Source organism: Lampris incognitus, chromosome 3, assembly GCF_029633865.1.
Source record: "Lampris incognitus isolate fLamInc1 chromosome 3, fLamInc1.hap2, whole genome shotgun sequence".
Classification (NCBI taxonomy): domain Eukaryota; kingdom Metazoa; phylum Chordata; class Actinopteri; order Lampriformes; family Lampridae; genus Lampris; species Lampris incognitus.
The window spans coordinates 6,222,752-6,238,437 of NC_079213.1; the positions used below are offsets into that span (position 1 = coordinate 6,222,752).

The 15,686-nt window shown below is 48.1% G+C and overlaps 1 protein-coding gene across 1 annotated transcript in view; it reads right to left on the reverse strand.

The window, feature by feature from the left end:
- The window catches only part of scube1 (signal peptide, CUB domain, EGF-like 1), a 130,765-nt gene extending 117,827 nt beyond the window's left edge, over nt 1–12,938 (reverse strand). The window contains exons 1-2 of the mRNA XM_056275832.1: nt 12,863–12,938; nt 8,476–8,601 (exon numbers count right to left, since the gene is read on the reverse strand). Of these exons, the coding sequence (XP_056131807.1) occupies nt 8,476–8,601; nt 12,863–12,938 (202 nt within the window). The remainder of the gene's footprint in view (nt 1–8,475; nt 8,602–12,862) is intronic.
- Between the last annotated feature and the right edge of the window lie 2,748 nt (nt 12,939–15,686).

Consider the following 15,686-nt stretch of genomic DNA (forward strand, 5'->3'; position numbering starts at 1 on the left):
ATGCGAACTCCACACAGAGGACGACCCGGGGCGACCCCCAAGGTTGGACCCAGAACCTTCTTGCTGTGAGGCGACCGCGCTAACCACTGCACCATCGTGCCAATTAATTAATTACTTATTCAATCAATCAATCAATCAATCAATCAATAATCGATTAATCGAATGATTAATAACAATATTAACGATTAAGCAGCTTGGATGATGGATGGATGGAATGGATGGACTTTGGAAATAAATTATTGCTATGAGTTCATCAATATATCTCAGGATATGCTACCTCTGATGAACGGTCAGCTCTGACAAGATAAAGTCTGTCTGCCTGTCATTCTGTTTCTCTCTTACCCATTTCCAAGTCGACAGGAGGCCAGTGGATGTGTCAGCTCTTGAACTTCACCTTGACTCGTTCTACCCCATCTGAATCTCACAAAAACAACAAAAAACAACTGGCTCTTGGTCAGCAAAGTCCAAACTCAAATACCTGCCAGTCTACAACCAAGGAATCTGTGATGTTGGGGGCCTGGGGGGGGGGGGGCGGTGGTGAGGACATTCTAGGTAGACAGCTAACTCATGACCTGTTCATGCAAACTAATCCACCAAATACTGAGGGTTTAAGGCAATATTTCAATATCTTATATTGTTCAGACTACCAATTTCTCTAAAAACCATATTGGCTATTTTACTGATAGATTCTTTGATCAATACTTGTGATAAGGTTTTGTATTTGCACTGTGCGAACAAGATCCGGCTAACAGATTGATCTGGTGCTGTCTTCTCAAAGTGGTGGGAATGCCGGCTTATTGGTAAGAGGGTGTGCTGGATTTTACCGTCCAGTACCGGCCCAACATCGGCCCAACACCATCCCCGGCCCAGCGTTTTCGTGGAAAGGGGCATACGAGGTTTTTCCTTGTCCCAGATCACAGTTACACAACGTTCCCTGTCAACACCGACATCCAACACCCAAGTCCGTCCATCACATCGATCTGGCGTGAGTGCAAGAAATTGCCCACGCCTTGGATACCTCAGCTTCCTTCATTAACAAGAGGCCGTCTGCTCAGATAGGCCATGAAGGGAGGCAGCTCTGACCTCGCATCAGTTCTCTGGTTAACAGACTGCCAGACAGACACAGCACAGACAGCGGGAGGGACAGGCAGAGAGGCAGAGATAGAGAGGGGGTAGAGGAGACGGGCAGGCAGCAATTGAGAAGGTGAGACAGTGGGAGAATAGGGGAGAGAGTCAATGACTAACAGGTAGAGAGAGAGAGAGAGAGAGAGAGAGAGAGAGAGAGAGAGAGAGAGAGAGAGAGAGAGAGAGAGAGAGAGAGAGAGAGAGAGAGAGAGAGAGAGAGAGAGAGAGAAAGAGAGAGCGAGCGAGCAAGAGTGAGAGGGAATGAATGAGAAAGGGAGAGGGGGGCGGAGGGACAAAGAGGACAGGCAGAAAGACAGACAGAGAGTCAAACAGCAGAAGTCTGTCAGTGGTGCGTTGGCCCTCGGCGGCCCTGTCTGCCTGTGTTCCCAGAACCGTCATCATTCTCTGTTATATTTGAGACATTCCACAACAAAGATGTCAAATACAGAGAGCGAGTCCATCGCCTCCGGGGGAACAGCTTGGACAGCATCCAGCTCCCGGCCTCAGCCAAGATAATCAGCAGAATACAGAGAGAGAGAGAGACCAAGAGACAGAGACAGAGACAGACAGACAGACAGAGAGACAGACAGACAGACAGACAGACAGACAGACAGACAGACAGACAGACAGACAGATAGATAGATAGATAGATAGATAGATAGATAGATAGATAGATAGATAGATAGATAGATAGATAGATAGATAGATAGATAGATAGATAGATAGATAGATAGATAGATAGATAGATAGATAGGTAGACAGACAGACAGACAGACAGACAGACAGACAGACAGACAGACAGACAGACAGACAGACAGACAGATAGATAGATAGATAGATAGATAGATAGATAGATAGATAGATAGATAGATAGATAGATAGATAGATAGATAGATAGATAGATAGATAGATAGATAGATAGACAGATAGATAGGTAGACAGACAGACAGACAGACAGACAGACAGACAGACAGACAGATAGATAGATAGATAGATAGATAGATAGATAGATAGATAGATAGATAGATAGATAGATAGATGATAGATAGATAGATAGATAGATAGATAGATAGATAGATAGATAGATAGATAGATAGATAGATAGATAGATAGATAGATAGATAGATAGATAGATAGATAGATAGATAGATAGGTAGACAGACAGACAGACAGACAGACAGACAGACAGACAGACAGACAGACAGACAGACAGACAGACAGACAGACAGACAGACAGACAGATAGATAGATAGATAGACAGACAGACAGACAGACAGACAGACAGACAGACAGACAGACAGACAGACAGACAGACAGACAGACAGACAGACAGATAGATAGATAGATAGATAGATAGATAGATAGATAGATAGATAGATAGATAGATAGATAGATAGATAGATAGATAGATAGATAGGTAGACAGACAGACAGACAGACAGACAGACAGACAGACAGACAGACAGACAGACAGACAGACAGACAGACAGACAGACAGATAGATAGATAGATAGATAGATAGATAGATAGATAGATAGATAGATAGATAGATAGATAGATAGATAGATAGATAGATAGATAGATAGGTAGACAGACAGACAGACAGACAGACAGACAGACAGACAGACAGACAGACAGACAGACAGACAGACAGACAGACAGACAGACAGATAGATAGATAGATAGATAGATAGATAGATAGATAGATAGATAGATAGATAGATAGATGAGTGAAAGAGAGAGAGCGAGAGAGCGAGAGAGAGAGAGAGAGCCAATCAGGGTAGACAGACAGAAAAGAGGGAAAAAGAAAGAAAGGGTGAATGAAAGAAAGAAGGACAGAGAGAAACAGAGTGAGAGAAAAGAAGACGGAGCGAGACGGCAGCCAGCAGATGTCCCTCACTCTAATTAGGGTCACACGCGACAAAATGGAGGGTATGATTTGACGCCCGTCCGCCTCGCTTTGACCCCGTTTCCCAGAAACGGGCTCATTTCCTCTAAGGCTCCGTAAAGGGGCAGGTGACGAGGGGTCTCGCATGACTCAGTCCTACGGTTTGTGGTCCCCCGAGTCAGAAGCGGGGGCACAAACATATGTGGCCAACCCCACCAGCCCCCGTGCTCAGTTTCTCCAGCAGACCACAACACAAAACCCCAGCAAACAGCTGCACACACTCTGGGCCCGTGTACACACAGTCTAAAGGAAACCATCAACACAACACACCAGGAGACAGCATTGCCACACACACACACACACACACAACTCCCACCAACCCGCACTCCGCCTCCTGAACAGAGGCACTTTAATCTAGGGAATTTCAGAGACCGCCGGCCTCCCTGCCGAATTGAGCAATCAATTCCCCCCGTGATTAATTCTTCCTCTTCAGAAGTTCTGACATATTAACCAGTCACGTAAATGTCTGACGTGCCAGACAAACTCTGGAAGATGAAAGCGAACCTGGACGGGCTGGCTGGCGTATTCAAGGCCTTGTTTTAGACTCGTAAAGTCCTGACAGCTCCCGTGTCTAGGCCCTGGTTAACAGAGCTGGAGCAGGCTGGTTCTGACGGGCCACCCGTCAAGCGCACACCTCCTTGTAACCCACTAGCGAAGGAACCTGTGATGTTACTACAGAGAAGCTCGAAACTCTTCTTCATCATGAACAGTCTCTAGCGGCACTTTGCAGCTAACATCAATCATCTGAAACTACTGTTATAATGGATAATATGTCTGTTATAATGGGCAATGTGTCCGTTATAATGAATAATATGTCAGTTATAATGGATAATATGGGAGTTATAATGGACAATGTGTCCGTTATAATGAATAATATGTCAGTTATCATGGATAATATGGATGTTATAATGGATAATGTGTCTGTTATAATAATATGCCCGTTATAATGACTAATATGCCCGTTATAATGGATAATATGTCAGTTATAATGGATAATATGTGTTATAATGGATAATATGTGTGTTATAATGGATAATATGTGTGTTATAATGGATAATATGTCCATTATAATGGCTATATGTCTGTTATAATGGATAATATGTGTGTTATAATGGATAATATGTGTGTTATAATGGATAACATGTGTGTTATAATGGATAATATGTCCGTTATAATGGCTAATATGTCCATTATAATGGATAATATGTCCGTTATAATGGATAATATGTCTGTTATAATGGATAACATGTGTGTTATAATGGATAATATGTCCGTTATAATGGATAACATGTGTGTTATAATGGATAATATGTGTGTTATAATGGATAATATGTCCGTTATAATGGATAACATGTCTGTTATAATGGATAATATGTCCGTTATAATGGCTAACATGTCTGTTATAATGGATAATATGTCCGTTATAATGGATAACATGTGTGTTATAATGGATAATGTGTGTGTTATAATGGATAATATGTGTGTTATAATGGATAACATGTGTGTTATAATGGATAATATCTCCGTTATAATGGATAACATGTGTGTTATAATGGATAATATGTGTGTTATAATGGATAACATGTCCGTTGTAATGGATAACATGTCTGTTATAATGGATAATATGTCTGTTATAATGGCATGTGTCAATGTAAATCTACTTTGAGTCTCTTGTTTACCACCTCTTGGTGATCTAAGGCACACTTACACCACATGCACTTTACACCACATGCACTCTCAGCTACGATGTGATAACTATGTAACAAATGTACTACTGGTACTACTACTTCTTCATATAGTACTACTATGATCACTATGTAGAAAATGCACTACAACAACTAATACCTTGATGTCATATAGTACTACTGTATCATTACTATGTAGCAAATGTCCTACAACAAAAATTACTACTACTACACAATATTGTAGTACTATATCATTACTATGTAGCAAATGGACTCCTACTACTTCTTCTTCGTATAGTACTACTATGACATAATTACTACATAGCACGTGTACTATGACTATTACTTCATGTGGTAATACAATATGATTACTATGCACCAAATGTACTACTACTACTGCTACTACCACTACTACTACTACTACTAGTAGTGTCTATATATTGTACAACTATGATATGATTACTACTGTATGTAGCAAATATAACGTTATTATGACTACTACTACTATTATTACTATGTAGCAAGTGTACTACGACTACTACTATTACTACTATACTACTTCATATAGTCCCAATATGATATGATTATAATGTACATACTGGTCTATGACTTGAGTTTATCTGCTGATTTGTGACTCTGCTGCAAGTCGCCTTGGGTTCGAGTGTCTGCCACATGAGTCCATGTAAATGTAACTAAATGTAACGGTAAATGTAACTAAATGTAACGGTAAATGTAACTAAATGTAACTGTAAATGTAACTAAATGTAACTGTAAACGTAACTGTAAATGTGTTACTCTCTGAACTTCAGATGTAATGAAAAAATGATCCTTCCTCTGGCCATCCTGGTTCTGTCCTGTCCGGAGTTGGGCTCTGAGCCTGAAAACCGCTGGGTCTTCAGTATGGCCGGAGCGCCTGGGAACCTCCCATGGTGCCCGGGGACGTTCTAAGTCCACTTCAAAACGCTCTTTAGAAGGACCTACCTTTTTAAGATGCCGTTTAATGTTTGACTGATCGAAACTGTCTTAAACTCAGCAAGAACGCATTAATATTGTAGCGAAGTTGCTACCACGTCAGAATTGTGCCAATTGTCCTGTTTTACCCATCAGGCACTGCGTGCAGATTGTCAGTTGTTATTAAATGTTTGTAAGTGTTTTATGTGGTTTTATGTGTTTATGTGATTGCTATTTGTTGTGGTGTAATTGCAGTTGTCATTCTGTTGTGTTGTGTAACCTTGTAACTGAAACCCTGAACAACTTTGTTGTTCGAGTTGATGACACACATGTATTGTGTCACATTTCGGTAAGTTCTTGTCTCTGTGTGAGATCAATAATGTCGGTGCTTCTACGTTCGCCACGCTGGTGTCAGAAGTGGGATGGGGCGACCGTAAGGCCATCGGAAGCGCATGCGCCCTGAGGCGTGAAGGAGCTGATATGCTTAAGCACGGGGACGCGCTTCCCGAAGGAGGGGGGTAGTGTAACGTGCACGGATAAGAACACACGCTAGCAACTGGCTCGCGCGTACGACCCTTTAGTCTAGCGGTTAGCGATGCCTCCTGCGGTGCGGGCGACACGGGTTCGCGTCCCGGCCGCGGCAGTTCCTGTGGATGCGTCGTCCCCACGAATTCGCTACAACATTATGATCGTTATTAGTGGAAGTGCGATAATTATTGTGTTGCGATATGTGTGTTAGCACCATCACAATTTCTATAATTCCCGTTGTTATGTCCTGCACACCGTCCACGCCGGCTCCTTCATTCCTGCTCCGGTCAGAGACGCCGAGTCAGCAAACAGACTTAAACGTGAAAAGAAGAGCAGACTAAAGACTCTTCCTCCTCGAGTTGCTGCGATGAGCTGTCAGAAATAAAGACCGCCTGCTATCGCCCCCCCCCCCCCCTCGCCCAGAAGCTACTTTTACTGCTTTTCCTGCACCCATGTCACCGCGGCGCTGCCGGGGCTCATTCTGTTTGACCTCCGACCCCTCTCTCTTGTAATGTCGGCGATGTGGGAATCAAAGCTTTACGACCGCTGTCAGGCTCGTTTTGAAGCCGCTCTGAAGTGGAGGGGGGGGGGGGGGACCTCGGAGGTGAGCGTTTTAAACGCCGGCTGTAAATCACCGTTAGCCGAGCGTGATCGGGCAGGGCGGTCGGGGGGCGGACGGGGGGGGCGGGAGAAAACGTTCCGCTGTAATGTTTACGCAGCGCACTTTCGGATTTTGTCTCTTTTAAATCACCGCCGTGACAAGTGAAAAGTCAACCCGAAGATCATTTACCTTCTCGCTGTGTCAACAGTCTGAAACCCCGCTACTCGGGAGGATAAAGCCGCAACTCAGCAGCCGCTCCGCGATGTTGGCCGCGCCGCCAGCTCCCGATCGCTCCGCCGGGGCCCAGAATGAGATACGGCACTCGGAGATGCCAAAACATGTCTCACTAAAGACGCCTGGGTTACAAGCGGGGCATCCAAGATGACATATTTTCACTTTGCTCGTGTCCGTCAACAGCGGGGGGGGGCGGCGGGGGGGGCGAAGGGGAGGAAATGTGTTCGAGCACATGCAAGCAGGGCAGCGCGGCGCTCCGACCAGGAAAAACACTCGTCTGGCTGACACCACGTCAGTAACGCGGCGCCGAGGTAAAACGGGACGGATCTGTCTGTCAGTAATAAAGCAATCTGCAGACACCCAGCCAGCTGTCTGCTGGAGCTATCGCTGGGACAGGAACTCTTCAACCTTGGCCGTCCTCCCAGATGTAACACACCAAGTGAAATGGACATAAAACTGCAAAAATGATGGCAGACGTCCGGTTGGGGACAGAGTCACCGTCCTGCAGACGACGCAGCGAGCCAGAAGGATAAACTCCAGCCGTCGCGAATCCAGCTAATTCACGAACACGCGCACGCACACGAACACACACACACACACACACACACACACCTAGGCACTTGTGCTCAGGTAAACAGATATAGGCATGCCTAAAACACACACACACACACACACACACACACACACACACACACACACACACACACACACACACCTCCATACTCGCACTAAAACACACATGCATACATGCTCAAAGACTGATGTGCACACACACACAAACACACACACACACACACAAACACACACAAACACACACACACACACACAAACCTAGGCACGTGTACTCAGGTAAACAGATATAGGCATGCCTAAAACACACAAACACACACACACACACAAACACACACACACACACAAACACACACACACAAACCTAGGCATGTGTGCTCAGGTGAACAGATATAGGCATGCCTAAAACACACACACACACACACACACACACACCTCCATACTCGCACTAAAACACACATGCATACATGCTCAAAGACTGATGTGCACACACACACAAACACACACACACACACAAACACACACAAACACACACACACACACACAAACCTAGGCACGTGTACTCAGGTAAACAGATATAGGCATGCCTAAAACACAGAAACAAACACACACACAAACACACACACACACACACAAACACACACACACACACACAAACCTAGGCACGTGTGCTCAGGTAAACAGATATAGGCATGCCTAAAACACACACACACACACACACCTCCATACTCACACTAAAACACACATGCATACATGCTCACAGGCTGATGTGCATGCACACACACACACACACACACAAACACACAGAGAGAGCGTGGTGTGAGTGGGCCGTACCGAGGCAGTTGTGTCCATCGTGAGCCAGCATGAATCCATCATAACAGGTGCACCTGTAGTTGCCTGGTATGTTGATGCACTCGTGGACGCAGCCTCCATTGTAGTCGTTCTCACACTCATCCATATCTGCAAGAAGAAGAAGAAGAAAAAAACAACATAGGCAAAGAGCCTGTATTAGAGGTGAACACTGCGGAGTTGCCGGTTCAAACCCCGGATCCTGAAATCGGGCAGTGGAAACAAGGTTATGTGCGAGGGGGGACCCCCCCCCCTTCTGAGGGCAAGCGAAACAAGGCGTCTCACTACAGTACTCACATCACATGACATCACAGCACAGGGATAATAGCAGGTATCCATGACATTGTATTTTATTAGATTAGATTACATTCAATTAAAAAAAAAAATTTTTTAATTTCTCCCCAATTATATCTGGCCAATCACCCCACCCTTCCGAGCCGTCCCGGTCTCTGCTCCACCCCCTCTGCTGATCCGGGGAGGGCTGCAGACTACCACATGCCTCCTCCCATACATGTGGAGTCGCCAGCCGTTTCTTTTCCCCTGACAGTGAGGAGTTTCACCAGGGGGACGTAGTACATGGGAGGATCACGCTATTCCCCTCCGGACAGGCGCCCCGACCGACCAGAGGAGGCGCTAGAGCAGCGACCAGGACGCATACCCGCATCCGGCTTCCCACCCGCAGACACGGCCAATTGTGTCAGTAGGGACGCCCGACCAAGCCAGAGGTAACACGGGGATTCGAACCAGCGATCCCCGTGTTGGTAGGCAACGAAATAGACCGCCACGCCACCCGGACTCCCCAAATCAAATTAAATTAAATTAAAGTAAACTCTAATGGCCTTTAGGAGGCTCTACTACTGCAGAGGGCATGTATACAGGATACGTGAAAGATTCAAGAAATACAAAGCAGTTCATTAAAACAAGAATGTGCAAGGCCACATGTTAATGTGTCACAAGCAACATTGAAAAACTACTGTGATCTCATCAGGCAGAAGCGTTATGAAAGCATATGCAGGAACGAGGACAGCACGCTTAGCACCGCTGCCTCAAAGCAAGTGGGATCCCTGTCCTATTCCAGACCTTCTGTTTGGAGTTTTCATGTTTTCCTTGAGTTCGCGTGGGTTTTCTAATGAAGACTCTGTTTTCCTCCCACAGTCGAAAGACTCACATGTGTGGTGAACTGGAGTCTAAATTGTCCGTAGGTATGAATGCTGTCAGTGAAATGCGGTGTGGGCCCTGTGATGGACTGACAGCCTGTCCAGGGTGCCTACTGGCCCTCTACCCAGTGCCTGAACTGAACTAAGCAGGTGAAGACAATGACGTCATATGACTGGATGGATGAAATAGTGAAATGCTATAAATTCCCTGATTCCTTTCTGTGCCCTGTCCTTGCAAAAGAGCCAGACCGGTCACACCACGTTGATCTTCCTGGTGAGATCAAATCTGAGAGTGATTTCGAGCAGGCAGGCCCGGCCCAACCACGGCTTTGGAGAGTGAGCTCACGGGTCTGTGTAGTTATGACACAACACGGCGGTGGGAGAGAAAGAGTCACTAATCTCACCGAGCGGAGGGATTTCGATGATCACAGTTGACATGCTTGTTTGTTGTATATGTAGCGAATTCGGGGGGGCTGCCGGGAACCGCCGCAGCCGGGTCTCCCGCACCACGGGCGACCGCGCTAACCCGTCAACTAAAGGGTCCAACTCGTTAGCCAACTGGCTAACAAGTCCACTCATTCATGACCGTTACATATACATTGCCTGTGTCACGTGACTTGCTGTTGAATGACAGACAGTGGGAACCACGTGACATGAGGCACCAAAACAGTACCAGTTTTCCTTCCAATCTGTCACGACACAGACCCAGACCCAGACCCAGACAGATGACTGTACTGACTTGTTCAGCTGAAGAGGACAAACTAATCAGTCTGTTTGACCCGCTCCATTTTGAGCCACTGTCTGACCACGCTTCATCACAGCAACCGACCTCTCGCTGTCTCCCACCTCTCTCTGCCTACCCTCATTTCTCACTTCCGTCTCTTTCCTGCCTGTGTGTTCATCTAGTCTGCCTACCAGACTGTTTCTCTTGTAAACTGGGCCGCTGGATTTCATGGCAAACTGCGGGGAAACCGTCACAGATGCAGCAGGGTTGGATGCTCCAGACTCTACGAATGAATGAAACGCTGCCATTGTGTAGTGTTGCGCGAGGCCCTCAGACCGACCGAGAGACAGAGATACACGACGACGGACAGAATGACCACACAAACAGGCACGGCTTGCAACCGCCCCATCCAGCGAGTGGACAAAAGCCAGACCGATACGCGGCGCAGTGCACCAGCAGGACGCCAGCAGGAGCAAACGTGCACATGGACTCACGCAAATATGTGCACATGCGCTCTTAGATGCACACACAGTAAAACACGCTCACAAAAACAACAACCACAAAAGCGTACGTTAACATGGACAACTAGAGGAGTGTCCTCGGTATCGTGCAGATCTCCGCTAGGCGTGCGTGTGTCTCCCCTCCTGCGGTAACAAACCGTTTTTTGTGACCGGGAGAAGTGAAATACACACACACACACACACACTTTTGTGCAGCGCCCAAGCTGATTGCATGGGAAATATGGGGGGGGGGGTGTTGTTAATATAGAAAACGCTTTGCCTGTCAGTCTGTGGATGTGCAGCCATGACATGACAGAGATCAGGCGATTATAATATCATAACCTCATTGAAATGGCTGCTCTGCTGATTCGCGTTTGGTCACGTGTGTGTGTGGGGGGGAGGCTAATCTCGCAGACTGATGGATTTATCAGCCTCTAAAACGTTTTGTGCACGGTTATGCCTGTGTGATGACAAACCTCTCACGGTTGCGGTGATTAAAAACCTTCGTCAAACGTTTGTTCTCGCCGTCGCCGCTCCCTCTCTTCATTCCCTCTCCAGCTCGCTCGACCAACGCGGCTCTTCCGAGTCAACCGTGCGCATGCGCGACTCACATCTACGGTCGCGTCAGCTCGGGCGGCGATAGCGTCAAACATTAATTCGCCTATATTAATTTCAAAGCCCTTATCAACAGATCTCAAATGTGTTTACCCGTCGCGGTTTTCGCGACATGAAATAAATGAAGGTGAACGCCGCTCCGCCGATCGACTTTCGTTCACATACTTCCGCTCTCTTGAACTCCGACCCCTGACGTCACATCCGCATTACGATAACTAACCCATTTAAGAATTACATTTTGCACAATACCACAAGAGAGCAGCGGTGAGCGATTTGCGGGCTTGCGAAATACGACGGACTTCTCGTTTCCTTTCAGGACTCGAACCCGAATCCGTAATGTTTTGGTTTGGACACAGCCGCCGCCCGAGCCGACTCAACCGTCGACGCGGGTCGCGCATGCGCACGGTTGACTCGGAGCGGGCAGCGGACGGAGAGCCGCGTTGGTCGAGCGAGCTGGAGAGGGGAGGAAGAGAGGGAGCGGCGATGGCGAGGGGGGGGGGGAAACAAAACGTTTTTCGAAGGGCGAGAATCACCGCAACCGCAATGTTCTCCATCATACAGCCTGACTGTGCACACACACAAAAATGGGCTGATAGGACCAGTGGTTTGCGAGATTAGCCGCAGAGACACACACACACACACATACACACACTACTGTAAACTACTAATAAGACACGTTAGCCCCCTAGCTAACGGGTCTGACCCTTTAGCCGAGCGGTTAGTGACGTCGCCTTGTGGTGCAGTACACCCGGATCGAATCCCGCACCGGGCAAGAAAATAACCGCTTACATTGGTGGCAGCGGTGGGATCCGGAAGTGTGCGGATCCTCAGAAGTCTCTTCGGAGCGCGGGAAGAACAAAGCGCGAGGGCGCGCTTCCGGGAGAGGGTGACGACTGTAAACTACTAATAAGACACGTTAGCCCCTAGCTAACGGGTCAGACCCTTTAGCCGAGCGGTTAGCGATGTCGCCTTGTGGTGCAATACACCCTGTATCGAATCCCGCACCGGGCAAGAAAATGACCGGTTACATTGGTGGCAGCGGTGGGATCCGGAAGTGTGCGGATCCTCAGAAGTCTCTTCGGAGCGCGAGGGCGCGCTTCCGGGGAGGGCGACGACTGTAAACTACTAATCTGACCCTTTAGCCGAGCGGTTAGCGATGTCGCCTTGTGCTGCAGTACACGCCGGATCGAATTCCGCACCGGGCAACAAAATAACCGGTTACACTGGCATCCTCAGGAGGACTTTCTACAAACAAAACAGGCCATCAGCGGATGCTCCGGTCATACTTTACTTCCAAGATGAGAGCAGGCATTAAAAAAAAGATCCTCGTTCTAACAACAACCATGTGAGCCGGTCCAGTCGGTTCAAAAACCCACCAGCGCCGACATTCACATTAACTCCGTTGAGAGCCAATGACACAAACCCCGCGCACATCCCAGCGTCTGAACGCATCTTAATTCTCTTGTTTGTTTGCTCTCTCGCTCTCCCGCGCTAACAAAAGAGCACTGCGCCATCTCCGGCTGCAAAGAGACCGGGCCTCCGCGCGCGCGCACAACCCCCCCCCCCCCTCACATTCACCATTGGCTCATCCCGGGGGCATCTCGCTACCAATTAGGGGCAAGCTGGGACGCGGGGGGCATCCGGGTAACGACTGTTTGGACACCTTGCCGTGGGCTTGGCGCGGCGCGGCACCCCCCGCTGCGTTCCCCTATTTTCTTCTTTCCTTTCTTTTTTGTTTCTAATCTGTTGAAGGATTCCGAGGAACGAGAAAGCAGGGGATGAGGTGGGAGCAAAACAGCGCGGGGAAGAGAGAGATGGAGTGCTGAGGGTGAAAGAAAAGCAGCGGGTGATTAATTGGCGCCTTAAGCTCTTCAGACGGCCCGTATTGTGGCAGAGCGGAGCTGAAGACCGGCGGACGGGGGGCGGGGGGGGGGTGAAGCGGGGGGGGGGGGTCGAGACTGAGACTCGCACACCTGCCCTACGACCCGAGACCTGGAGGTGATGGGAGAGAGAGAGAGAGAGAGAGAGAGAGAGAGGGTGAGAGTCATAAAGAAGGAAGTGGGGTAAAGGAGGACAGAGCGAGGAAGAGGAGGGGGGAGGAGGGTCTGCTCAGCCCCCCGACGGTGCCACTTCCTGCTCCCGAGCTGTTGTTGAAATCTGACAGCGTCGCCCCGACAGCTTCTGACCGGCCGCCGCTTCCGCTCGCACGCCGCCTGCTCTAATTGCCGTGGAAATGTTTATGCTTTACGTCTCATCAAGTGAATTAGGCACCGCCGCTGACGCCCCCCCCTCCCCCTGACCCCAGGCAGAGGAAGAGGCCTGGAGGGGAGGGGGGGAGGGGGAGTTTGATCTGTCCATCTCATGCAGGGTGTGTGCATGTTTCAGGCCTTACTGCTGACTGGAGCGACACCAGAGACAAACGATCCATGGAGCTTCCTGTCAGTCATCCACAGGTACATGATGTCACAACAAAGTAAGAGCCTCACCTAGGTCCTCATTCGCCAACAAGCAGAGTGGCTTCGTCACAAAATAAAAGACCGATCACCCCAAAGGACAGTCACATGAATGGCGAAATGTTTTCAAATCTCTTGTCGATGCATATGTTCGACTATACGTTCTTTGTTTCAGCAAGGGAGACAAACCTCCCCACCAAATGTGGTATGAGAGTTGAAATGGGAATATTCTGCTAAAAAAGACACACGAGAAAATCTCTTCATGCATGCTCAATAATCCACGACGACTACTTTCAGTTGCTCCCATTAGGGGGCGCCACAGCATGTAGTGATATAATGCTATGTATATACGTAGCATTATATCACTACACAGCGGATCATCCGTTTCCATCTCTTCCTGTTCTCTGCATGTGTCACACCAGCCACCCGCATGTCCTCCCTCGCCACATCCATAAACCTCCTCTTTGGCCTTCCTCTTCTCCTCCTCCCTGGCAGCTCCATATTCAGCATCCTCCTCCCAGTATACCCAGCATCTCTCCTCCACACATGTCCAAACCATCTCAATCTCGTCTCTCTTGCTTTGTCCCCAAACCGTCCAACCTGAGCTGTCCCTCTAATATACTGGTTCCTAATCCTGTCCTTCTTCATCACTCCCAGTGAAAACCTTATCATCTTCACCTCTGCCACCTCCAGCTCCACCTCCTGTCTTTTCATCAGTACCACTGTCTCCAAACCATATAACATAGCTGGTCTCACTACCATCTTGTAAACCTTCCCTTTAACTCTTGCTGGTACCCTTCTGTCGCAAATCACTCCTGACACTCTTCTCCACCCACTCCACCCTGCCTGCACTCTCTTCTTCACCTCTCTTCTGCACTCCCCGTTACTTTGGACAGTTGACCCCAAGTATTTAAACTCATACGCCTTCGTCACCTCCACTCCTTGCATCCTCATCATTCCACTGTCCTCCCTCTCGTTCACACATAGGTATTCCGTCTTGCTCCTACTGACTTTCATTCCTCTTCTCTCCAGTGCATACCTCCACCTCTCCAGGCTCTCCTCCACCCGCACCCTACTGTCGCTACAGATCACAATGTCATCCGTGAATATCATAGTCCACAGAGACTCCTGCCTGATCTTGTCCGTCAACCTGTCCATCACCACTGCGAACAAGAAAGGGCTCAGAGCCGATCCTTGATGTAATCCCACCTCCAGCTTGATCCATCTCACCACTGTCCCACTGCCCTCTTACATATCCTGCACCACTCCTACATACTTCTCTGCAACTCCCAACTCCCTCATACAACACCACACCTCCTCTTTCGGCACCCTGTTGTATGCTTTCTCTAAATCCACAAAGACCCAATGTACCTCCTTCTGACCTCCTCTATACTTCTCCATCAACATTCTCAAAGCAAACATCACATCTGTGCTGCTCTTTCCTGGCATGAACCCATACTGCTGCTGCTGCTGATCATCACCTCTCCTCCTCTTAACCTAGCTTCTATTACTCTTTCCCATATCTTCATGCTGCGGCTGATCAACTTTGTACCTCTGTAGTTGCTGCAGTTCTGCACATCGCCCTTCGGTACCAGTACGCTTCCTCTCCACTCCTCAGGCATCCTCTCACTTTCCAAGATTGTGTTAAACATTCTAGTTAACAACTCCACTGCCATCTCTCCGAAACACCTCCATGCCCCCACAGGTATGTCACCTGGACCAACTGCCTTCCCACTCTTCATAGCTG